Genomic DNA, 24,328 nt, shown 5'->3' with positions numbered 1-24,328 from the left:
TGCAATGATCTCGACGTCATGCCTTGTTCTGCTTATTGTAACATCACTGACTGACATTAATTAGATTACATGATTCCAACCCATGACACAAGATTACCATAAATCACCCGCTGGATAGTTTTTTTGCCAGCCGTAGACAAATTTCCAACAATATTTTAATAGCAAGATATTTTTTTTAACTACACTATATAAGTCTACAAAAAGACCATTAAAACCACTTAGAGTGAAGAACAATCCTTCAGTGCAGTTTAAAACACATCCATTACACTATATTGCATATACTGCATGTGTTTTGTTAGCCACCATATATCATGAAATGTGTGCACAATTAAAGGAAGCTGTGATGAGACAATATTAATTATTTCACGAGAAGATAAATATAGTAGAAAAATAGAAATGCATATTTAATATACCAAAATCACACAATGTTAAATATAAAACAATAGGTTCCTTTTTGCCTAAAATTAATTCAAATGAAAGTATTGCAATACGTTTGAAAATGGTCTTTATACAACAGAATAATTTCCACAGTATGCTACTATCTATATGGATATTTTAATAACAATAAATCTGCTGCTAATTCAGGGACTTTTTCTATTTTGACAAAATTATTATAAATATTTAATAGTATACCAGTATAAATCACCTTTTTTTTCTCCTTTTATTTAGTTGTTGTTGTTTTTATCCTCATTGGCTCTATGAAATCACAGCAATGTGTGTGGTGTCGCAAATTAACTGCTTGACACTTGAATGTAACGTTTAAAGACAAATGAGTGACAATAGACATCAAGTTAATAAGTGTCCAATTACTGTATATCCTGAATTTCCCTATTCTATTCTATTCTATTCTGTTCTGTTCTGTCACAGGAAAATTGGTTGGAGGGCACACTAACAGGAAAATAATTTAACCTATTGGTGGTAGGCCTACTGTGGTTGATCAATTTACTATATAGTTGTTATCCTCAAAATCATGGTTTTTCAATCCTGTATCTGTTCCTGCTTGGCCCAGGAACAGCTTTACCTTGGAGTGCAATAATTAGACCGACCTACATTAGAATAAACTGTCCTGGTTCTCGGGGCACACTATCCAGCCTGTTTTCCTTGTCTCCCTATTCCCAACACAGGTGATTCCAATGACAGCTAATCAGCAAGCACTGGAGAAGCCTGCGTTGGAATTGGGAGACATGGAAAACAGGCTGGATAGTGTGCCCTGAAAACCAGGGTTGAGAATCACTGCTTTAAAGGACAGACATTTAGCCTAATTGTCCCACTTGTTTCTGGCAAAGCAGCCCATGTTGGTCACAATATCACACCATATTATATAAGCAGAGTGGTGCCAGTAAAGTGTGGGAGAGGTATTTGATGAGAACTTGGAGGCGACAGAGTCCAAACACAATGTACTGAGCAGAGTATTCATCACAGGGGTCAGGGGGTCACTTAGGCCGAAGTGCTGCTTCTTGGCACAGAATGTATACAACACTCTATAGTTTATACGGATGCTCAGTGACTTCCATGCGCATCTGATATCAAACAAGTCACAATTCAAACCAAACTTTCAGGAAAATTAGGCTTGTAAAGTTGGCCAAAATGTCTGATGAAGTGGATCTAAATGGGACTGGAGAATTTAACCATTCTTTCTGTATGTACTGTTTGTCCATCTGCAGCAAATGGCCATATGTAAAATTTTTGCATATAAATTTCTAGTCCATTTTACATATGGCCATTTGCTGCAGATGGACTAACAGTCAGACAGGCACAAACGTAAACACATCAAGCATTTTAGGCCAGTGTTTGGCGAATTTTGCTCTCAAAACTAATTTGTGTTAAGTATATTTAACCTATGTGATTGCAGTAGGACGGCATGGATCAGTGGAAGAGTGGTTATCCCCCAAACCTGTGGTGGGTTCGACACCTGACTCTTGAGTGACCATGATGAAGTGTTCACCCAGCTGCTCTATCAGTCGATCAATGAGAAGTACAGCAGTGTGAAGCAAAACTTAAAATGCTTTAATAATAAATGCTACCATTTTTAGTAAATCAACCAAAATAGTGTTAAATAAATTCTACATAGCCTAATGATGTTAAGTAAATTCAAAATCATGCAGATTGATCATTTTTATTTAACACAATTACTTTTAGTAAATTCCTTTCCTTGAGTGCTGCAAATGTGCTCGTTGCTCAGGGACGTTTCACTTAACACCTTCAGTCTTATCACCTCAGTGTAAAAACCATACACTGTGGAAGGAGGTTAATGATAAATAATAAAACAGTTTGGTCAAAGGCCATTTCCATGACTCAACTTCATTTATGGTGTTTTCATATCTGCTATATAGAGGTAGGTTTTCTGAAAAAGCTTTGAGAGTGTGTTATTGGTCTAATACTACACCCTGGAGGTCAAAAGGAGGAAAATAAATATTCATGATTTATTGAAAGGGCTGGAGGTTGTCCCGTACGTAATATTTAATTTCCAAAGATTTTTTTTTGTATTATAAATATAACAGTGGAACCTCCAAAGTTGCCTGGCCCAAATTGGTATAATTTGTAGTTCAACCAAAATCTTATGGATAAATATGCATCAAAAGTCAAACAATACTTAAGACCTCAGCAAATAGCATCAAGACTTCTCAAGTCTGTTTTACTTTTTCGATGGCTTTTTTTGTGCGTATTTTGTTTAATAATCAGTGACCCAATAAAAAACTTTCCGTAATATTAGAAAGAGTCTGGCTCGTCAGTACAATTAATTAATTATTAATTACATACACAAGAATTGTTTCAAGCTGATGATAAAGTAAATGCAGTTAGTACATGACGCTTAGACCCTTTAACTTATTTATTTTTTCTGAATTACGGTACTTGAATGGAACATGATTGTGTTCCTCTGACAATAAGTGGTACTTAAACTTTAACTTTTTTGGAGGTTTCACACTGTGAGCTGCTAGAGGTAGAAGAGTTTCTTTGAAACCCTTATTGGTGGTTTGTTGTCACGTGACCTATAACCGTTCACTTATTACCTGGAAGAATCAACACTCCACACCAGACTGAGCGATCACCGAGAAGGTTAGGTGGCCTTTTCTTCCAAGGACATCACTTTCATATTTTACATTTGATTTGAACAATGACGGCAAAGAAGCGACTTGAATGGCAGAATCTTCTTCTGATACTAACAGGTACACTTTGTGTGTGTGTTTTTTTGTGTGTGTCTATTTTCTTAAAATCCACACCACACCTTGATTTTATGATCATGAGTGTCAATCATTAATCCAACGGTTTGCCACTAAACCGGAAGCAGGTTCATTTGCTTTTTTAGTGACAACTCCCAATGCAACCAGAGAAAAAAATATTACATTATTTTCCATTGCTGTTGAACTTGTCCAACAAAAAACACATAGCTATTTTTTAATTTATATTATTAATAATAATACAAATTGGAGACACAGTACAAACATAATTTTTGGGTGGACAATGACGATATGTGTGACAAATAATCACAAATTATTGTTCATTTTAATATAATCAAGTGGAATATGTTCTGTACATTTAATTTCAAGCGACACCAGAGGAATTTCACCTGTTTCACTTTCATTTCAGTGCTTCCCACCTGCAGTAGTTTGCGAGTGTCAATCCCACAGGAAGAATATGAGGCGGCAAGTGGAGGAGATATTACTCTGACATGTTCTTTTATTCCGGCAAATCCGGACTACAACTTGCTGGTTCTCACATGGGAAGCGTATCCTCACGTGGCTGATGATCCAATGGTGAGTCATCTTTGCATTTTGTTCTATTAGCTTGTAAAAAAATAAATAAAAAAACATTTAGTATTATGCTCATTTTTTATGCTTATGCCCTTTGGAATTTTTATACTCCCTGTTAAACCAGGATTTTCCTCTTTTGGGTTGTAAAAGAGGCTGGATGACACCTGTATAACAGGTGAATGGTGGGAGTGGGGTGGGAATTTTAAAACCTGACAATCACTTCTACCTACCACTTCTACTTGTGTTAGGATCAATTGTTGCTGTTCGAATTTTTTTTTATGAGTCACACCAGACACTGGCACCAGTGTCATCATTACACATCTTTTGAATGATTGCAGGATGCCGTGTTGCACATTTGTGGCACCATCCAACCTTTGCTGAGTTCTGTGTAAAAATCAGTCGGATAAATGCAGGATGTTCTGTTATGGTCATTTTCCAGGATTTATTTGTAAAAGATACAATATTTATGATAAAAACTGTTTTATACTGGATGATTAAAAATAAACTCCCTATTGTATTTATTTATTTAATTTTGTCTTTTGGTCTTTGTTCTTTAATATATGAGAATTTAATCTATAATTATTTTCCTCATATTGTTTGTGTTCATTCTGAATGCACAGTATAAAAAAATAAATAGGGTGGGGTGTAGGATGACTTTGGATGTTATTGTGCTTCCATTAATTGTTTGCCACCGCAAATACCAAAAAGTACCTTAAAATGTCGCAAGCTGAAATCTGTCCAGATATCTAAGGGAAATTGTTGAAGATTCTGGTGATCATACTGTATTTTTTTAATAATCCCTTACGCTAAGCACTGTTTTCTCTTATCCATTTGTTGTAAATGAATAAAAAAGTATTTATTTTTGCATACCTTAGATAACTGCCTTTTAGGACATTGTCCAACCATGGGAGACCAGGTTGCAAGCTTTTTTTTGCTGTACTAGAATGACGTGCCATTGAACATCCACTACAGTAGATGGCAGTGGCGCTCTCATTGTCAGAGAGTGCGCAGGCCCTCACCTGAAACCATTGGGCAGCCATCTTGCGTTGCCACGGTTACTGATGATCTGTTCAGTCTATCAGTGTGTAATTAATAATCACTAGAATCCCTGTATGGAGTAATGAGAACCTCTCATGAACAAACTTAACTGTTTGCGTCAACCATTCAAAGTAAATCATCCTAGTGTCGTGAATTGTGACTGAGGTGGAAAACATCAATTCGTTGTTTTTTTTTCATGCCCATTCTCTAGATACCAGTGGCCACCTATTTTCTAAACAACGCAGTCGACATCGCACCCACATATGAAGGTCGGGCATTCATGGACGTGGACGTTGCTACACAACAGAGCACACTGCAACTAACAAAGTTGACCGTACAGGACAGTCGGCACTTCCAGTGCAGCGTCAAAATACCAAATGACGATGAAGGAACTACCGCAGCCTCCACTTCCCTTCTGGTGCTGGGTAAAAACAACTTTTATGCTTTATGGTTACTGCTCTGTCCAACGCAACTAATTATTGATGACTTCATGTTTGTTTTGTCTTCCTGCAGTTCCTCCATCCAAACCTCTGTGCAGGCTGCAGGGAACAGCAGAATATTGGCACAATGTCAACCTCACCTGCATGTCTCAGGAGGGCTCCCCAAAACCGACGTATAAATGGAAGAGTTACAGTGTAGAAAACACACCCAGACAATTTCCACCCAAGACTAGCGAGAGTATGTTTCCTTTGAGCACATTTTCATTAATTAATTTATAGGGAAAACCTCTAAACTAGTCCAAAAAAAAACACAAAAGTGGCACAACTGGAAAAATATAAAGTCACCATCTGAGCATTTAACTCTACAAGTGGGCTTTGCTTTTTTTGCATTGGAGATTTTGTGATGCTACCACAAGATGTCAAAGAGTTAATAATGTTTATAATATGATGGAACAAATGATTCAGAGATTTTTTTTTAATTACTAAAGGAATTGGAAGTCAACAGAGAACCGATTGCATTCAGCTTAGTAGGTTTAACTATAAGACCTTACTATATGCGAAAGATCGCAAAATTTACCATCTGCTTATTCTTTAACTTAGAGGATGGAGCACTTTCCCTGTTTAACATTTCAAGAGAGATGTCCGGATTCTATATCTGCGAATCAACCAATCGAGTTGGCTCAGAAAGCTGCAACTTCACCTTAGCAGTGATGCCTGGTGAGTATCAACATTCTACTAACCTGTGTGTATTAGAGAACAGGACAAGTCACTACACTTTATAGTTAGTTTTTAGTTATACTGATTTTAGCCTATTTTTAACAAGCACTGCTTCCAATGAAAGGCTGGAAAAACCAAGAACATGGTACAAGCTGTGAAACTTGACTGCAAAGTTAAACTACACCTCGAACTGGCCAACAGTCAATCACAGGGCACATGTAGAGACACCGTCAGTATATTTTGGCTTTGAAAATATAAGAACAAAACATCTTGTCTGTCCTTCTTCCACACTCTAGCCAACATGAACTACGGGGCCACTGCAGGCATAATTGGTGGTGTTGTCGCTGGGTTTCTTCTTCTTGGCCTTCTCAGCTTTTTTTGCTACAAGAAGAGGTCTAAAAAGAACAAGAATGCTGAAGGGTATGTCCTGTTTAGTCCTGAATGTATCTCATATAGTTAATATCAAGGGTGGAAGCACCAATCAACTCCTAATCACGTTGTTTCTGTTCTTGATGCCTCAGTTCCCCCAAAGAAATTGAGTTTTCCGATGCTCCTGAAGCTGGAACTCAATATCGGGATGAAGAGTCTAAAGTCAAAACAAAGCAGTCAGAATACAAAGACGCCGTTCCTCAAGACAATCATAACATGGGAACTACTGAACTCACACCGGAAGAAGATCATCGTCATGGTTCCGATAGTGGTAGATATATTAACGAGCGAGACCAGGATAGCCAGCGAGATCAATACCGTGGTAGCCGTGACCACCTTGATAGGAATGAGTCTAGAGGAAGTCGCGACAGGCTTGACGATCACCGTGACAGTCGCGACAGGCTCGACGATCAGCGCAATCGTTACGGTGGCAGTAGAGAAGGCCTCGAAGATCGGAACGACTACAGAGGAAGTCGCGACAGGCTCGACGATCAGCGCGGTCGCTACAGCCATGATAGGCTCGACGATCAGCGCAATCGTTACGGTGGAAGTAGAGAAGGTCTAGAAGATCGGAACGACTACAGAGGAAGTCGCGACAGGCTCGACGATCAGCGCGGGCGTTATGGTGGAAGTCGTGATCGCCATAATGATGCCTATGATCACTAGCTTGAAGTTTCTCTATTTGATGTTGAGACAAGTAACTGGATAAGTGTGTTTTTTCATTTTTTTAGTGTCGATTCTTATTTTCAATATGCTTATTTTTAACAAGTCAGGGATGGGCAACTTTAATGATTGGGTCGGGGGCACAATTTTTCGTCAGTACTGGGGTCATATAGGGCAATGCAATTCCTAACCAAATGTATGTATGACAAAAATGCCATTTTCAATTGGAACAAGACAAAGAGCAATATATTTAATTTGTGGTTCTCGTTGACATAATTCCCCCACGGAACTGTAGTTTGTTGAGTATGTTCATGAGGGGGGAATTAGAGTGACCGACTTCCTGTTTTGGATGTTGAGTGATGTTCAGTAAAGTATTTTGTGACACTCCTGGCTTCGGCACTACACATTATACATTTCTCAATGCTTGTATATAGAAAAAAATCCAATATTCAGCATTGAAGCAAACAAAGAATCAATGGGCCACTCAGAGTGATGCTGCCATGCCCATCCCTGATCTAAGTGATGATGTATTATTATTTTTTTGCTACGTTTTATAAAACTGTAATTTTAGCCAAAATACACCTCTGTAATTCTTCCTTATATATATATATATATATATATATATATATATATATATATATATATATATATATATATATATATAAATTAATTGTATATATTTTTTTTATGTGTAATGTTCAAGTCATTTATTGAGTTATAATTTGATTTGTTTGACATCACTTGGTAAGCTTTCCACTCCCCGGGAATCTCTTTCATTCACTTGTGCTGAGGTAATTGTGTTTGGCTTGGCTTCAATAAATTAATCATAACTACGAGTAGTCAAATTATTTATTGATTTTGACACGGAATGGTTTGTTAGAAACATAATACATGCGGTATGTGGGTGGTTTCACAATCGGGGCTTTCATCATATTAAAAATGTATAAGACTAAATGCTTTTTAATGTAAAGAGATCAGGGGGGAAGCCGAAAAAGCAACCTTAACCTTATATGAACTAGAAATAGTTTTTTCTTGCTATGTTGAAGTGTGGATTATGTGGGATCGAACGAAGCATATCTAAAACCTTTTAAAATAAATGTTTCAATTTGGGTTCAAATAACCAACAACAGAGGTGTGAGCCTCCCCATTTGTGAACCTCACCACGTGTCACTGGTTTAAACATGACAAAACATTTATATTGTCTTATAGTACTTTCATGTCAGAGGGAAATGGTCTTTCATGTCAGAGGGAAAGGGTGACCATTTCTACCCCCTCCCATATGGGACTCCCTCACTCCCACTCGTGCTGAAATGGTACAGTCCGTCCCGTTAGTTGACTGTGGTCGGAGTTTCTCCTTCGCTCAGCAGCAGGCAGTCGGTCGACAACCGAGCCGTTAGAAATGCCAATAAACGCCTGCTCCTGATCGCCAAACGGACTAAATGATGGATTTCTATCGCTTGGCCGTTTTCGTAGTAGCTTTGGGTAAGTGCAAATGCTTTGTTTTACATCGATTTAGCGTCTTTGCAATATCAGCGCAACAGGTTGAAGCCTCTTTGAACCACTTCATAACCACACGATGCTTCCGTGTAAAAGAGTTTTGCATTAGCATTGTTTGTTTTTACCATTAGCGTGTTTTATAAACGTATACATAGTTATGAACTACTGTATAATAAACACACGCAATGGCATATGCTATGCTGGTTGTGGATAGCCCACTGCAGAACTTGAATGTGCTTACGCATTCATTACCAATGAATGGAGAGGAACTGATTGTCCATGATGAACAATTTTCAGAATGTTCATAAATGTTCCCTCTGTGTCCCTAACTGTCATGTAATTTATTTAAAAATATGTTAACCTATTTCAAATTAAAGTTACTGTATATTCATTTCAAATTCCAAATAATTACTTAATAGTATTAACACGCACGACGTACAATAATAGTATAATAGCATAATAGTAAGAATAATTCCTTCTATATTGAGTAATTAACATTAAATAACCATAAAAGTGACAACTGATGGAGACCCCCAAAACGGCATGTTTGTTCAACCTTTAACATTGCATCATCAAAGAGAGCAAGCCATTTTCTACACTTTAGATTGACACCCACACTTGCGCACTGACCAAAATACTGTAGTGTTTTTTTTGTTTTTGTTTTTTTAAATAGCAAATTTGTCAAATTCAGATTTATGAGGTTTCGGCCCAACATCAGTGATGTGATCTATTAAAATAGACACCCCCATAATGAAACATGGATTAGATGCAATAGCTATTTTTTTGTACCTCTCCCATAAATTTTAATGTTTTGTATGTTCAAAACAATGTATTTTTGTCTTATCAAACATGGAGCTGTAGTGAGTCTTATTAGTTTTTGTTGGACAAATGAGTCAATATGAAGGAATGTCCAACTGAGTAAAAGCAGGAAATGTGGAAAGGAAAAGACTGACAGGAAACATACTCCTTTGTCATTGGTATACATGTTTAAAACAGGCTTTCCCGTCATGCCGTAACATCCATAAAGAACACAACTAACATGGACTCAAAAAGCAAGAAATTATATGCCTGATTCGCAATCAATAAAAATCCTCGTTTAAAAAAAAAAGCCCATTTTGGGCCTTGACCCCATGTTTGAGAAACCATGCTTTAATCTATAATTTAAAAAAAAAAAACGTTTGAACCTTTCATTAAGGCAGCTGAGTAGCATTTGCTGTAAACAACACTTAACGGCCCATTGAAATAACGTGGTCAGGTTACTCTGTGCTCATACTTTACTGTATTCGTGGGATGTAACGGTTCGCTCTTAATCCTAAGCAGTCACTTGGTCTGTTCACGCGCAGCTGGGTCAGGCCTGAGCTTCTCATTGGATGGGAGGGAGTAAACGCCTGCCCCTTTCTGGTCCTCAAATGGGACAGGAGAAGGGGGGTACTGCTTACAAACAATGGGAAACAAAGCGAGGACTTGTGGGAGGAATGTCAGAGCTCAGTCACCTCTAGGGCTGAGAAACTAAATACTCATCATATATATATATAAATATATATATATACGGGAAAGGCATTTAAACTGACTTTGCTATCAGGTATGTCTTTTTAGGGCGGTTGCTCCTTTTTTTGTGTCATTTCCCGTCTTTAGGAGTTGTTTACAGTGATTTCCTGCCCCTCCTCAAGTTAACACGGTAGAAAGCAGCAACAAGTGTCTGCCCGTTTCATCCACTCCCTCCCTCTGTGATGACTACCCCCTGCCTCTTCATATCCCCTCCTAATGCACCCACTCCCCCCACACACATTGGAATTTAACCCTCCTGACACTGGCAACCTCCCCCCAACAAACGAAGCGAACGTCTGCCTTTTGTTTTGATACTGGACAAGTTATCTACCAAGGCTGCTTATCCAGGTGCAAAATGGTTAGTTTGATTGGTTGGTTAAGTCGGGTGTTTCCCAACCTTTACTGAGCAAGTAGTTTTCACAACAGAAAAATATCAGGGACAACATCAAAGAAAATTCGGCCATTTTTTATTTTTTGGTTTGGCTTTGATTTGCAAGTATAAATTTGAGATACGAGTGCTGAATGGTGGCATCAACCTCAACTCACTATGCAATAAGCTGCACTTTGGCAAATAGTGAACAATTCTTTGAAAAATAGGTAGTTCATTGACATGCCACTGTGTCATTTGAAATTTACTGTCAAATTAATAACTGGAATTAATTTTGTTCAGAGGCGCCTATCATGTCATCCAAATTCAAATCAACACAAAAGCTAGGACACTTAGTCATGTAAAAAAAAAAAAAACACATCTTAGCACCTCTTTGTTTATATTTGTTTCTTGTACTGCCCCCAGGTCGCTATGACAGCATAATGGCCATTCAATTGATGGAAAATGTGATTAATGTCAGAGCTATTAAAAATATAATAATATATATATATATATATATATATATATATATATATATATATATATATATATATATATATATATATATATATATATTATAATATAATTGTAAGTCTAGTAATCAGTAATTCTATTACATGGCTGGAGCCTCACTTTACAAGAGGCTGACGTGACGTTTCGCCACCATCTTCCTGCCCAACAGACAACTTTGCGAACGTAGTGCTTGCATCGAGTGTCAGATCCAAAGGGTCGACCGCAGCTTACCTTTCCAAGTAGCCTTGGAGTGCAGTTCTAGGCATGCTGCCACCCTTTTTTTTGACTAGCTTCTCCTGCTAGCCACTCTTGTTAGCCACTCCAGCCTATGGCTCCGACTTAATTGGTGATGATAGCTACATCTTGTGGTCACTTATTACACACTGGGGCTTTAATGTGCAAATAACTTTGTCTTTAAGTATTTATCTCAGCTATTCTTGAATGAAATGAGTATTTCTTTTCCCACAGCACCTAATTCTTGTGTCATTTTTTTCAGTGTGTCTGTGCGATGGCATGCACGTCATGGTGCCGGAGAAGCAGCAGTACGCCATGCTCTTCCAGTCGGTGGTCCTGCCGTGTCACTACCAGACGTCCTCCATCCATACGCCAGTGGTTCAGTGGTGGTACAAGTCGTACTGCAACGACCGTACCAGCGACTCCTTCAACATGGCTCAGCGCCTGCTAGGCTCGCAGGCCTCGGATGTCGCCGACAAGTCCCACCTGGACTGCGGCGACAGCGGCCGCACAGTTCGAGTAGTGGCTTCGGCGCAAGGGTCCATCATGACGCTGGCGGAGCACTACATGAACAGGGATATCGTCATCATAAACAGTAATAACATTTATTAGTCTTTTAATGGTGTCTTTAAGGATTCCATCCATCTCTCTGTCCATCCATCCATCCATTCTAGCACTTGTCCTCATTACACTCTGGACTGATCACAGGTCACATCGCTTGTGTTGGGTGGAATCCTCGCATCTCCAAATCCACCAGTTTAAGGATCAGAGTAGGAGTGGTTAAAGTATTTTGCTGAAGGGCCACATTAACCTCTCCAGCCAGATTGATAATTGTGATTCATTTGAGGGAGTTCTTCACAAGGCAGACCCGTTTAGGAAAGGCGGACTTGCTGTACAATACTTTAAGCTGATTGGACGATGCGGCATCTGTGCAGATTTGTTTTGACCAATCAAGGCAATGGGTGAAAATCGAATCTATCGTCTCATCTTGGGGGGGGGAGCACGAACATCTTTACCAGATAAAAAATTACGAAACGCCTCTCACTCTTCAAATTCAACAAGTAAACAATGAGTAATTCTGCGAGAACATAATTAATTGCAACATCCATTCGTCTTGGAACAACAACGCCTGATTGGTCCGACCTAAAAAAGGTCAGCTGCAAACGTATCAGCGGGAGCGGTACAAGAGGCATTCTCCGGAGTTTGTGAACTCTCAAATACCGCAATAATTAATCTTGCTGGCAAGGTTAGGGCCACATTATATTTTTAAAACACAAAGATGAGGTAAATTATAATAATAACTGCGAGCAGCTATAAAGGGCCCTCGCAACCGTGGCCACGTTGGGGTACTGGCACGTTCGGGTACTGTTACATAGGACAAGGACCATCTAAAATGTAAATGTTTTTGCCAAGCCTTGTGTGTGCAGTTTCATTAAAAGGCCAAAAATGATGCATAATTCCCCCCCCCAAAAAATCATAATGGCGGTGTTAGTTTGCCACAGCACCATGGTTGGCAATCACTGACGTCAATAAATCCCTTTTGTATTTACCTCACAATAGGCCCCAATCACTTGTGACGACCCCTTTATGACCTCTATTCAACCGTGGACCCCTTTTAAACACAAAGCCTTATCAGGAAAAGGCACATGTCTTATTATCATATGCGTGTGTACCACATTCAACAGGAAGCGATGCATGACGCACTTTGCAACAATATGAAAATAAGACTCCTGAGGTCCTACAATTTGAAACTTTATGTAACAATATTTGGGAAAAATATTTCAAACCTTCATTTTTTCATGATGTCATAGGAGATCATCATAGCATGACATGCCTCAATTCAGCAAGAATCAAAGGATCAAAGAAGAATGCTCAAACAGGCGAAAAAACGCATTGTTGAATCATGTGACTGCCAGGCTGTGTTTGATTGGTGAACAGAGACAGGAAATCTCGCAAATAATCAGAATTGTGCAAGTAATAAAATATATAGATACAAATAAAAGTAGCAAACTGAACATTGTAATGGAGTAAAAGTACCGTTTGTTCTTAGCACAGAAACAGTAAAAGTAAAAGTAAAAAGTATGTTGCATCAAAACTACTATATTAAGTACAGATCTATTCCAAAAGTCAACAAAGTAAATGTAGCACGCTGCTGACCAACTCTAAGGGCTGTGTCAATCATGAGTAGGCCTATAACCTCGTACACATTTAATGTATGACACAGTCAATCAGTTCATAAAATCTGTTTCCTTATTTTTGTGCAGAAGCAGACCTGCGAATCGGGCAGGTACGATGGGGTGACAGCGGAGTGTATTTCTGCAAAGTCATTGTTTCTGATGACCTGGAAGGAACGGACGAGGCCCACGTGGAGTTGCTGGTGCTAGGTATGAAAAAAGCTTCATTAGCTGGAGACTACATTAGGTACACCAACACTTTTATCAAATGAGGGGGAAAAAAGGAGAAATACAGCGCCTTGCAAAAGTATTAGCCCCCCCGGACTTAAAAAAATATATTTTTGTCACATTTCAAACAAGAAGACATAAAATTTGAGTTTTTTTGTAAAGCGTCAAAACCAAGTGGGACACAATAGGGAAGTTGGAACAAAATTCATTTTTTAGCTGAAAAGAAGGGCGTGTGAAATGATTCACCCCCTTTTCTTTCAGTGCAGCTAACTAACTCCAGAATTCTGTGATGATTTCTGTTTGATCCATTGTTGACCTAAATTACTAATAATGATTTTTAAAAAAGAGTTTAGTCCACTGCAAACCTACTAAAACCCGGTTGTCCATCTAAACTTTTAGCCCAAACAAGGAGAACTGTAAAAGAAAAAATGACTTAGGCCATTATTTTAGGAAGGTTTTGTCATGTATGCCTCAAAAATATCACTCTTTCTAGCTACATTATATCTGCTCAAAATATCAAGTATTTAGTAAGTAGTAAGAGCACTTAATCATTTTTCTTTTGGATATATTTTGGAATGATCATGACATTCAGCCCTTCTGCCTTGCCAACTCTGCTCACATCCTCCTCTATCGCCACATTTCTTCATCTTTCATTGAATCACTGCACAACTCCTCCACTCTCTCTTTGTTATGAAGTCTTGCGGTATGTGAATGGCAGTCCAGAGTTACGTTTTATCTGAGGGGAAACATACCGTTTTTTTCTGTTGCTTCATAGTTTGGCGGCTAGCTAGCATCTTTGTATTCTAGTTCTTCCCGTTAATGATATTGATATTGTGGTGCGTATATGTAAGACGATTACTAGGTTACCTCCCACAGCACATTGCTGTAAACTGTGCCCCAGTTTAGTTTACAGGTCCCCCTTTTGTCCTTTCACATAAAAACCTGAAAGCAAGGTCGCCGCGCCCTATAAGCAGAGTACAGACGCTCCCCAACTTACGAACGAGTTACGTTCCGAGCGATCGTTCGTAAGGTGAATTTGTTCGTAAGTTGCTTCAGTGCTATATTTTGTATTATAATTTATGTTTAAAGAGAATACGTACAGTACTGTACTACGTATGTTAGAGAGAGAGAGCGAGAGACACACACAGTATGTACATGTACGTAATAAGATAAATAAAATGAAGTTTAACTTACTTTTGGAAGATGTACTCGATGCTTAAGGATTTGATGGAGGAGGAGGAGGAGGAAGAGGATTTTATATCATGAGAGGTTCTTCGTCGTCGCTGGAATCGGCTTCAAAAGTTACTTCCTCCTCCGTAACTTCAATGTATGAAGAAGTTGAGGGTCGAGGAGAAGAAGATGAGGGTTGATGAGTATCTTCCTTGGAGGATTTACTAGAAACTGGCCGAAAGAAGCGATCTAACGACGATTGCACAGTTTTCTTCTTTTTTCATCATAAATGATGCGGTAGCACTGTATGGCATCATTCAATTGATTTGCAACCTTTGTGCAACGTTCAATATTTGGGTCTTGCTGCTCGAAGAGTGCGATGGCTTTATCTATGAGCGACAGGCGTTTCTTCTTCTTCCTCCTCCTCGACACGTTGCTGAGCCTCCAATGCTGGGTGAGCTCTCACAGCGGCAAGCGTCGGTATTAGCGGCGGAAAGAAGCACTACAGTACTCGGAAAAAGGTGCGCAATACCAAAATCTAACTTACAGCATCTCTCTCCAAACATTTTTTGACAGGCGCGCATGCGCGCAGACATGTTCGTATGTACCGTTGTTCGTAATTCGAATGTTCGTAAGTAGGGGAGCGTCTGTACGCATAGTGCGGAGGGCACCATCGTCCGTGCGGGGCAGGGATGCATTGCGATATTGAGTGTGCACGTCATTGGTGAGCTTCTGCCATGCACTTGACATGTTACTGAAACATCTGTGAGCACCCGTACCTGGGGGGAAGGGGGAGGGGTATCATTAGGCGTAATATATTCTTTATCTTCTGTAAAAAATGTGGAATATTTCAACATCTTACATCGGGACATTCACTAGTAGAAGTAGAAATATGTCACAAGAACTAACATGAATTCAGTCCATCCATTCTATGTACCGCCTATCCCAGTTTACTTGGGCGATAGGTGGGCTACACCTTGAATTGGTCACCAGCCAATCACATTAAGTTCACATTTAGTTTTGCTTAAAACTTTTAACCTCACTTTTAGTTTTTACATTTTTGCTTGACATGTACTGTATGTCTTACAAAGCATTGTGTGGCTTTTGTAAAAGGTGCTATAGCATGTAAAGGCATTTGCTTGCTTGACACTGAACTGTTAACATCTGTTTAGTATGCTAGCATGCCCAAAAAAAAAAGCTAGTGCCATTTTCAAACTTTAATGTCAGTCGTGTTGTTTTAAATGCTGTTGTTTTTTTTTTTTGGGGGGGGGGGGGGGGAGAGAAATGGTGTTCAGTAAAGTTTGTATTTCAGGAAGATGGTCTAAATTTAGAAAAAATCATTGCTAATTTGAGACTTAAACATTTTTTGTTAAAAACAGTGCAACAGAAGTTCAATGTAATTTGTTTTAATGGTGTGTGTGTGTACTGTAGACAATTAAACTTAACTGCTTTTCAGTTATGCTGGTTTATTATGGGCAATTTTTTAAATTAATCTACGTACTTAATGATGCGCGACTGCCGACCATTAATCAAGCAATAGTAGCTGCCAATTTGGCATGATCTTATCTGATTTCCACTCTTGCTTCCTGCTCCCTCTTGCGGACCTTCCCCACTTATCTCCGTCTCTCTACAGGCAGGGAATCTGAGCCGGCTGATATCCTACCTGAGTTTGATGTGGAGATTATGCCAGGTATATTTTCAACACTTTTCAGCTTTATGCTTTGCCTCTTACTGCATTATTACCTCCTTTTTTTTCTTTTAAAGTTTTTACTGTCACTGGTCAAGTCATTCAACCAATATTTTGACAATGACGTGTTAAAAACGATACTTGTATCAGTTACTTTAATTATGCATGCATGTTAGATAGGAGTCACCTGTAATTTGTCTTGAATTTCCCATTTTGGTCGATTGTTTGGTTTTGAATGCAATAAACAGAAAACTTTGGCGATGTTGATTTTCACTAAATCAATGGTTTGCTATTTTATTTATTTATTTATTTATTTATTTATTGTCTACTCTGATCTAAAATCCCCAACTGGGCAAGGAAAACTGAAAAGCCCCAAATGGGGGAAATAGAAGAAATTTTTAGAAGGGACCACAGATGGAGGAATTCTCCTTCCAGGAAGACCATAATTATAAGAACATGATACAATACGGTAACTGTCCGTTAGTTACTACAGAGCAGTGTACTTCAAAATTGCAAGATAAATATGGTGCCATATGCCAGAAGGTATCACCTCAAATCTTCATATCATATATCATATCACATATCATATCATATCATATCATAACATGACCATATCCCTCATACAATATGGTATGAAGTTACGAAACTATATCTCTCACTTCTCTAGGAAGGTGACATGACACAATATGACATGGCACGATGTTGCACGATGAGACATGACTCAATACAATGCTGTCTAGCGTAATACAATAATGACAGGGCGCTACAAACCATGATAAAATCTAAAACTGTGCAGTACATAATGATGAAATGCGGTACGACATGATATGATATATGTAGTCACTAGTACGATACAACATGATTTGATCCAGTGAGACATGATACGATGAAGTAAATAAAAACAGTCTTCTTATACTTTAATTCTTAGTAAGTCACAGTGTCCCATTGCTGCTGAGCTATTTTTTTTACAACAGACCTTTAGGCTACTCATGTTGAACCTTGGAGCTAACTAGTAAGTAAGTGGCACCAGTTTTTTAATAAGAAAAAAAAATATATATATATATATATATATATATATATATATATATATATATATATATAATTTATTTTTTTGGGACAATGCGCATTAATCAATATAGCAAAAAGGCATTCATGTAAGTGCTTGTGTTAGCGCAGTAGCTCTCTCTCGTCTTCCGCCCTCCCTCCTGTGTGTGTAACTGCTCACTCCTTCCCTCTCTGCTCAGCTGAGGAGGGGGAAAAAAAGCCTCTAGCTTTTCATCAAACTTTTGACTTTTTAAAACTATGCCTTTAAACCAGTTATTGCCACGTGCCAAATGACACAATATACGATGGAACAGTACGATTCATATCGCATATTGCAGTACTGTACTGTACTGTAGAATACGATCATACGACCATTAAATAGACAGTGTTACATACTGTAATACCATCAGAAAAACACGTATCAAGTAAATATCTGCATATGTTTGTGTCTGTATGACAGAGTGGGCGTTCGTAGGCTGCGTGGCTTTGGGCAGCATCTTGTTCCTGCTGCTGATGGGCATCTGCTGGTGCCAATGTTGCCCACACTCCTGCTGCTGCTACTTGAGGTGCTGCTGCTGCCCTGACACCTGCTGCTGCCCGCGACACTGTACGTAACTTAACGTGTAGGTGACTTCAGCCACATTCCAAGTTGAAAACACTAATTTTCCCTAATGCAGTATACGAGGCCGGGAAGAAGGGGAAGAACGCGCCGCCCGCTCAGATGCAAATGTATCCCTACTACATTCCTGGTGTTCCCACTGTTTTGCCTCTTGCCCCTTCATCACACATGGAGCCAAAGCTCACCTCTGTGGCCTCTATCCCCTCCATTGCCACTATCCCTTCAATGGAAAATAACCTGGCTGGAGGTGAGTGTCATAAAAACTAACCAATCAACTGACATGTTCATTGTCATCTCTGTCGTTTCATATGCAATACAGTGTAAAAGTGTTCGGCCAGTTTTAGTTTTAGCAATGCTACGGTATTAGTCATCAACACAGCAAAAAAAAAGAAAGAAAGGTTTTTGGAACATGATCAGAAAATACTTAAAAAAAAAAAATTAAGGGGATTTCCGCCTCAAAAAATCTTTACAATAACATGTTCTATGTAGCTTTACTAGTCTGAATACAGTATCTGATATTAGGTTTGCGGAAGATAAACTAAGCAGCAAAATTCACCTGTGTTTATCCCACTGATCTGTATATTACTGGATAGTCGATAGGCCAAGTATTTTGAAGCCGCGAGGCCGCCATATTACTACTCCCAAGAAACATTTCTTGGCATACGATCCTAGTATCAAAATTGGAGATAAATTTGAGACAATACTTAAAAATAGCACGATGTTTTAAATTTGTTAAACATAAACGAGGACTTGAGACATTTTACAACTTGCCTTATTAAATAGATGTGTGAAACCTCGGAGTTTGAACGTCTCTCAGTAATACATACAGATAGATCCATCTCAGGGGGGCAGCCATTTTCCCACTTGCTGTCGACTGAGAATGACATCACAGTTGCTCAGCAGGTAACGACCAATCACCGCTCACCTGTTTGGTCATGTGACATTCGCAAGCTGAGCTGTGATTTGTTGTTTTGTTAGCAGCAAGTGGGAAAATGGCCGCCCTCTGAGACAGATAAAAATGGGTGGATTTTGCTGCTTAATTCATATTCCAAAAACGCACTATTAATCTGAATGTCGTGTTTAGACTAGTGGGGGCGCATTGAACATATTATTGCAACGGGCATTTTTTGGTGGACTTCTCTTCCAAATGATTAGCTAAAGCATTTACTGCAACCTCCCCTCGCTTAGAGCCATTTTGTAAATCTGTCTGTCAGAATAATACTGTTTATACTAGGCTGGTTTATTATATCTGAATGACTATATTGTGTCTATATGACTTTTGTAAAATAGGTCATTAAAATTACAAGGCTAGAAATAGTGGTCTAAGAATTTTGCACAGTACTGTAGAAGCATGTTTTTGTTCTGGTCTACTTACAATATACAGTATGTTTGCATGAATTTAATACTCATACGTCTTTACATTCATTAACCAGTTCATTAGGAACACCTGCACAATCTTGAGCAGCATGAGAGGAACAGAATGTGCAGTTGTACCTAATGTTGTGACTAGTGTTGTTCCGATACCCAGCTTTGCAGTATCGGCCGATACCTAGGTTTTTTTTTCTCAACATGATAAAGCTGTCCTGCCATTACACTGTTGTGTGTAATCTGTAGTGTAGTGGCATCGTAGCTGTGTGTGTGTTATTTTCCATTTGTGTCCTGCATGATTTGTGCAAATTAGGTTGTGCTGGTTTCCGTTCTAACCATCCTATTGATTTCACAACATGAAATTGTATACTCGTATCATTTGCATTGTTTGATATTAAGATGCGTGTGCCCATACAGCCAGTAGCCTGTCAGAACTCAGCTCTCTCCATGAGGGAGGAAATGCAGATTTCAGACACACCTACCACACCGTCCAGATGAAGGCGCTTCCTCCCATCGCTGACAGTGACGACCAGTCATCGCTGAGAGCGGCTCCACGCGCACAGGGCAGAAGACACAACAGGCAGGGACGAGACAACCACTCCGACGATGAACTGGACAGAAGGTACATTTTGTTCGTCCTGCCTATGGAGAAATTACAAAATAGGGATGAGCATAGTAACCATGCAATTCATTTTGTTAAGGATTTGGCTAATTGTGTAGAATCATGGATTTATGGACAACAATGCTGCTTACTTGCCATAGTGAGAAATGAAGCCACCAGCGGCCATCTTGTGTTGCCAGTTGCTAAGCGTGCCTAACTTGATGAATGCATGCATTTTGGCATTTTGAACTCAAATGTGAAAATGCGAAGGAAAAAGAACATGCAGAGTTTGATACTTCCTCATCTGAGCTATTGTGAGGTACTCTTAACCGACGTCCCCAGTGAATCTTTTGACATAGTTTTATAAAATACCAAAGAAAAAGGAAAAAATATTCCCGAGTGAATCCTTTGATGTTTGCTTCACTGAGTTCCTGTGAGGTACATTAAATTCTTGCAGAGGAATTGAACCGTTTAGTCGACCCGTCAACTTAGAGCTCGGCACATTGTCAATTGTTTTGGCATTAACAACACGGATGCCTCTCTGAAAACAACTTACTGTACATGACAACTGCTACAAAATATTATTGCAATAGCAAGGTTCAGTAAATTGGTGTTAAAGGGGAAGTAACCCCCCCCCCCCCAAAAAAAAATTCTTGACAATAATATGTTCTATGGAGCCCCACTAGTCTAAACATGACATTCTGATTGACTCATTCACTGCCATTGATGGCTATAAACGTCAGAAATTCATTTGAACTATTTCTATTAGTTTAACTTTTTTTCCACATTTGTTAGCAAGAGTATGCAAACCTCGATTTTTTTAATTGTACATTTAGAACAGACATAAAATTTGTGATTAATTGTGAGTTAATTCGTGAAGTCATGCAATTACTTACGATTAAAAAATGTAATCGCCTGATGCTCCGAATTTTTTATAATCTTTTTTTTTATTCATTCACTGCCATTGACGGCTATAAATGTCAAAAATTCTTTTGAACTATTTCTATTAGTTAATTTTTTTTTCCACATTTGTTAACAAGAGTATGAAAAACTAGATTTTTTTAATTGTACATTTAGAACAGACATAAAATTTGTGATTAATCGTGAGTTAATTAGTGAAGTCATGCGATTAAAAATCTTAAACGCCTGTCACTCCTAATTGTTAATAATATTTTTTTAAATGAATTTATGGCAGTGAATGAGTTAATATTACATTTGTGGAATATGAATTATGCAGCAAAATCCGTCCGTTTTTATCCATCTCATGGGGCCGCCATTTTGCCACTTGTTGCTCAGTGAAAATGACATCACAGTTGCTCAGGGCTCTGGCTACGACCAATCACAGCTCACCTGTTTTCTGAAGCTGAAACTGTGATTGTTTTTTATAAATGGCTGGATTTAGCTGCATAACTCATTTTCCACAAATGTAATATTAATTGGAATGTCATGTTTAGACTAGTGAAGTTACATTTAACATCTTATCTGCAAGGCTGTGAAGGTGAATGTGCATGGAGGAGTGAGATAAAAAATAATAATCTGGCGGGGAGAGTTTAGAGGTGGAAGGTAAGCAGTTGCACAGACAGCGGGAGTGGATTAACAACTGAAAAAATACTGATGATGTCATCGATTAGTCGACGTTGACTACAAAAAAAAACAACAACTGAAGTTATTCAACTCATAGTCTTGCTTTTTATGTTACGTTAGGCCTGATGGCGTCTGATCGTTTGGAATAAATGCCTGCAAAAAAAGCCCAAAATAACATTTTGTATGAGGAATGGGCTACTATTTTTTTTTTTTTTTCGAAAAAGCAACACACTTGGAGTCAATCTTTTTATCCATGTCGTGTCCCGTCCATTTCCACAGGTGGATCACTCGCTCGGAGCACTTCCAGAGCAAGGCTTTGAGCAGGAGGTGCCGCGCCGGCTCACTGGACGAGCTGGAGGAGTTTGCACGGTCGTACGATTCCCGCAGCCGTCGGGCCGAGCCTCCAGATGTCCAGGATTACAGCCCTCCTCCGAGACGTCGCTATAGAGATGAAGACGACGGCTGGGATCGCGGCAGCCCCGCACCTTTACGCCAGAAGAGAAGGGGCACGTGGGACGGCGAACTCGCCTCCAGACCACCCTGTTACGGGGAATACGATAGCGGTTTCCTCACTCATGTGATGGAGAGAAAAGCGAAGGGGGACAGAGGCGCCGCAAGGCCGGATGAGGACAGCGACACCCCCTCCAAAGGAAGCTCCAGAGGGAAGGGCGGCAACAGCCACTACAGCCGCTCACCTAGCAACCGTCCAGAAGAGGATGACCCTTTGCCTCCGTATTCTGAGTGCGAGGCGGAGCGCTACCGCAGGGCCGGCGCGAATACCGACTGGCACCGTACCAGAGAATCTGTCAGAACAGAGCGGTTTGACACCTCAGGGCCTGCCATGACGTCGTTCTCGTACACGAGGCCCCAGCAGGGGATGACCCTCCCATCACAGGAGAAAGACAGGAGATGCAACCTGGTGAGTTATTTGTAGCAGGAGGAAATTACATCCAGTTAACAGCATTCTCCCTCATTGTTCATACAACCACTACTGTATTATTATTCATATTTCCTTTTGACAGTACAGTATTCATGGTACCGTAGTAGAGCACTTTGGGATTTGGGGTCTGGTCCATGTGAGTGCAGTTTGCATTATTTATGGATGAAAGGAGGGTTTTAAACAAAAACAAAGCTGAACGATTATGTACGCAAGACCCGAGGTTCACACAAGTCTCTATAGGAAACGCTGTCTTCACATAATTCGACTCATGATTAGCGATGCAGTTCCAACAGCGTCCATTAGAGCATGACAATAGAGACAAAAATATTGGGACATGCCTCTTCACAGTTAGGACAGTTTAGGGAAGAAGCATCCGTTCTGTCCCTGCTCAAATGAGTTTGGACTACTGTGGACATGAAATACTATAGGGCTGAACAATTTTTGAAAAGTAATCTAATTGAGTTAATTGAATTATTTTTTAGTGCAATTTTAAATGCAATTATTTTTCAAGATTTTCCTTCCATTTATTTTTATTTTTTTAACAAACACAAGCAATACATTAATTTCTGTCAGATGTATTAGAAATAAATGTTTTGGGCTTATAGGTTAGATTTATGTAAAAATAATAAAGGCAAATGAACCATGAAAGACAGCTTATCTACTTAATTGACTTGCAGTCGTTTACGATTACAACAGATTACAACAATCCAATACGTGGCTTTCTCACTTCAACTTTTTCATGCTGTATGATTCATGAAACAAATTACAGTTATATGTGGACTGAGCTTCTTAAGCCCTGAATTGATCTAGACACTAATATTAATAATATACCCAAAACTAAATAAATAAAGCCTACCAGTCGACCAAAATGACGCAGACTCCTATTTGGGATGAATACAAGTCAATATTTTCTTCCCTTTTTTTTCTTCCATTTTCACTTGTGTGAAGTGGAACGACCACGTGTCCTAATACTTTTGTGCATACAGTTAACATTTTTGCTCTTCCTGTCAACAGAGATAAGCAAAAAGCCAAGGACATCTGACCCCTAGTCCATGGAATGGCAATACTGGCCACTGTGGGCATATGCTGTGATGCATTTTTAACCTTGTTTCTAATCCTTCATTTCAGCATCTCTCAGCATTCACACAATAATGGATTTATTTTTATGTCACTTATTCAACATCCATATTTTCCAATTACCTGCTATTAACCGAGTCTCATGCTTTGGCTACTTATCTCTCCCGTTTCAAGCATGAACGCATGGTCTCTTAACCCGTGGCTCTCTCACTGTATTTCCTCGACAGAGCGCACCACTGAGCAGGAACACTCTCGAAGTGTGACCATAGCTTCACACCCGTCCTGATGGATCTAATGCCATCTCTTCCACCATACAGCATGCGCCACATTAATGACTTGATGGGCTGGAAAGGACTTTGCCAGTGCTCACCTTTGAGTGCTACAGTTTTATTACTACAAAAGTAAAACTCAGGTTAATTTTGTTTTGTTTTTGTCAGTTGTAATTAATGTATAGATACACATAATCTTCCTGTTTGTACAACACTGAACGTTGCAATTGTTCTGCAGAGATTATTGCCACTCTTCAAAAAACAACAACTCTGAAATGCTATCATGTTTTTGTTGGTTCATGTTAATAAAATACATTTTGCATATTTTATGATGAGTGTGTTTCATATTGCTGTATAGTATACTGTACA

The 24,328-nt window shown here is 39.1% G+C and overlaps 2 protein-coding genes across 3 annotated transcripts; both read left to right on the top strand.

Moving 5' to 3' along the window:
- Positions 1-3,039: 3,039 nt before the first annotated feature.
- Positions 3,040-7,606, top strand: LOC144060705 (cell surface A33 antigen-like). The gene is made up of 7 exons (XM_077580470.1): positions 3,040-3,167; positions 3,589-3,755; positions 5,002-5,215; positions 5,304-5,468; positions 5,831-5,947; positions 6,244-6,367; positions 6,469-7,606. Exons 1-7 carry the CDS (start codon positions 3,116-3,118, stop codon positions 7,040-7,042), a joined length of 1,413 nt encoding a protein of 470 aa, XP_077436596.1. The 5' UTR covers positions 3,040-3,115; the 3' UTR covers positions 7,043-7,606.
- Positions 7,607-8,348: 742 nt separating this feature from the next.
- LOC144060898 (immunoglobulin-like domain-containing receptor 2) lies at positions 8,349-24,288 on the top strand. Of its 2 annotated transcripts, XM_077580824.1 has the most exons (9): positions 8,349-8,521; positions 11,461-11,793; positions 13,463-13,582; positions 16,404-16,460; positions 17,962-18,108; positions 18,179-18,367; positions 19,906-20,110; positions 21,953-22,592; positions 23,918-24,288. In XM_077580824.1, exons 1-9 carry the CDS (start codon positions 8,479-8,481, stop codon positions 23,951-23,953), a joined length of 1,770 nt encoding a protein of 589 aa, XP_077436950.1. In that variant the 5' UTR covers positions 8,349-8,478; the 3' UTR covers positions 23,954-24,288. The 2 variants fall into 2 exon arrangements, with proteins under 2 accessions (XP_077436950.1, XP_077436951.1); XM_077580825.1 differs by lacking the exon at positions 16,404-16,460.
- Positions 24,289-24,328: the final 40 nt, after the last annotated feature.

The sequence above is a fragment of the Vanacampus margaritifer genome, chromosome 11 (genome assembly GCF_051991255.1).
Source record: "Vanacampus margaritifer isolate UIUO_Vmar chromosome 11, RoL_Vmar_1.0, whole genome shotgun sequence".
Lineage (NCBI taxonomy): Eukaryota > Metazoa > Chordata > Actinopteri > Syngnathiformes > Syngnathidae > Vanacampus > Vanacampus margaritifer.
The sequence above is the reverse complement of the archived record's forward strand: the minus strand, read 5'-3'. Positions and strand labels throughout refer to the sequence as shown.

Excerpts from the sequence above, each read along its gene's own strand:
- LOC144060898 (XM_077580824.1), top strand. The coding sequence starts at position 8,479 with ATGATGGATTTCTATCGCTTGGCCGTTTTCGTAGTAGCTTTGG. Across the intron at positions 16,461-17,961 it reads TGATGTGGAGATTATGCCAG|AGTGGGCGTTCGTAGGCTGC; the intron begins GTATATTTTCAA and ends TCTGTATGACAG. Across the intron at positions 18,368-19,905 it reads GGAAAATAACCTGGCTGGAG|CCAGTAGCCTGTCAGAACTC; the intron begins GTGAGTGTCATA and ends GTGCCCATACAG.
- LOC144060705 (XM_077580470.1), top strand. The coding sequence starts at position 3,116 with ATGACGGCAAAGAAGCGACTTGAATGGCAGAATCTTCTTCTGATACTA. Across the intron at positions 5,948-6,243 it reads CACCTTAGCAGTGATGCCTG|CCAACATGAACTACGGGGCC; the intron begins GTGAGTATCAAC and ends TCCACACTCTAG. Across the intron at positions 6,368-6,468 it reads AAGAACAAGAATGCTGAAGG|TTCCCCCAAAGAAATTGAGT; the intron begins GTATGTCCTGTT and ends TTGATGCCTCAG.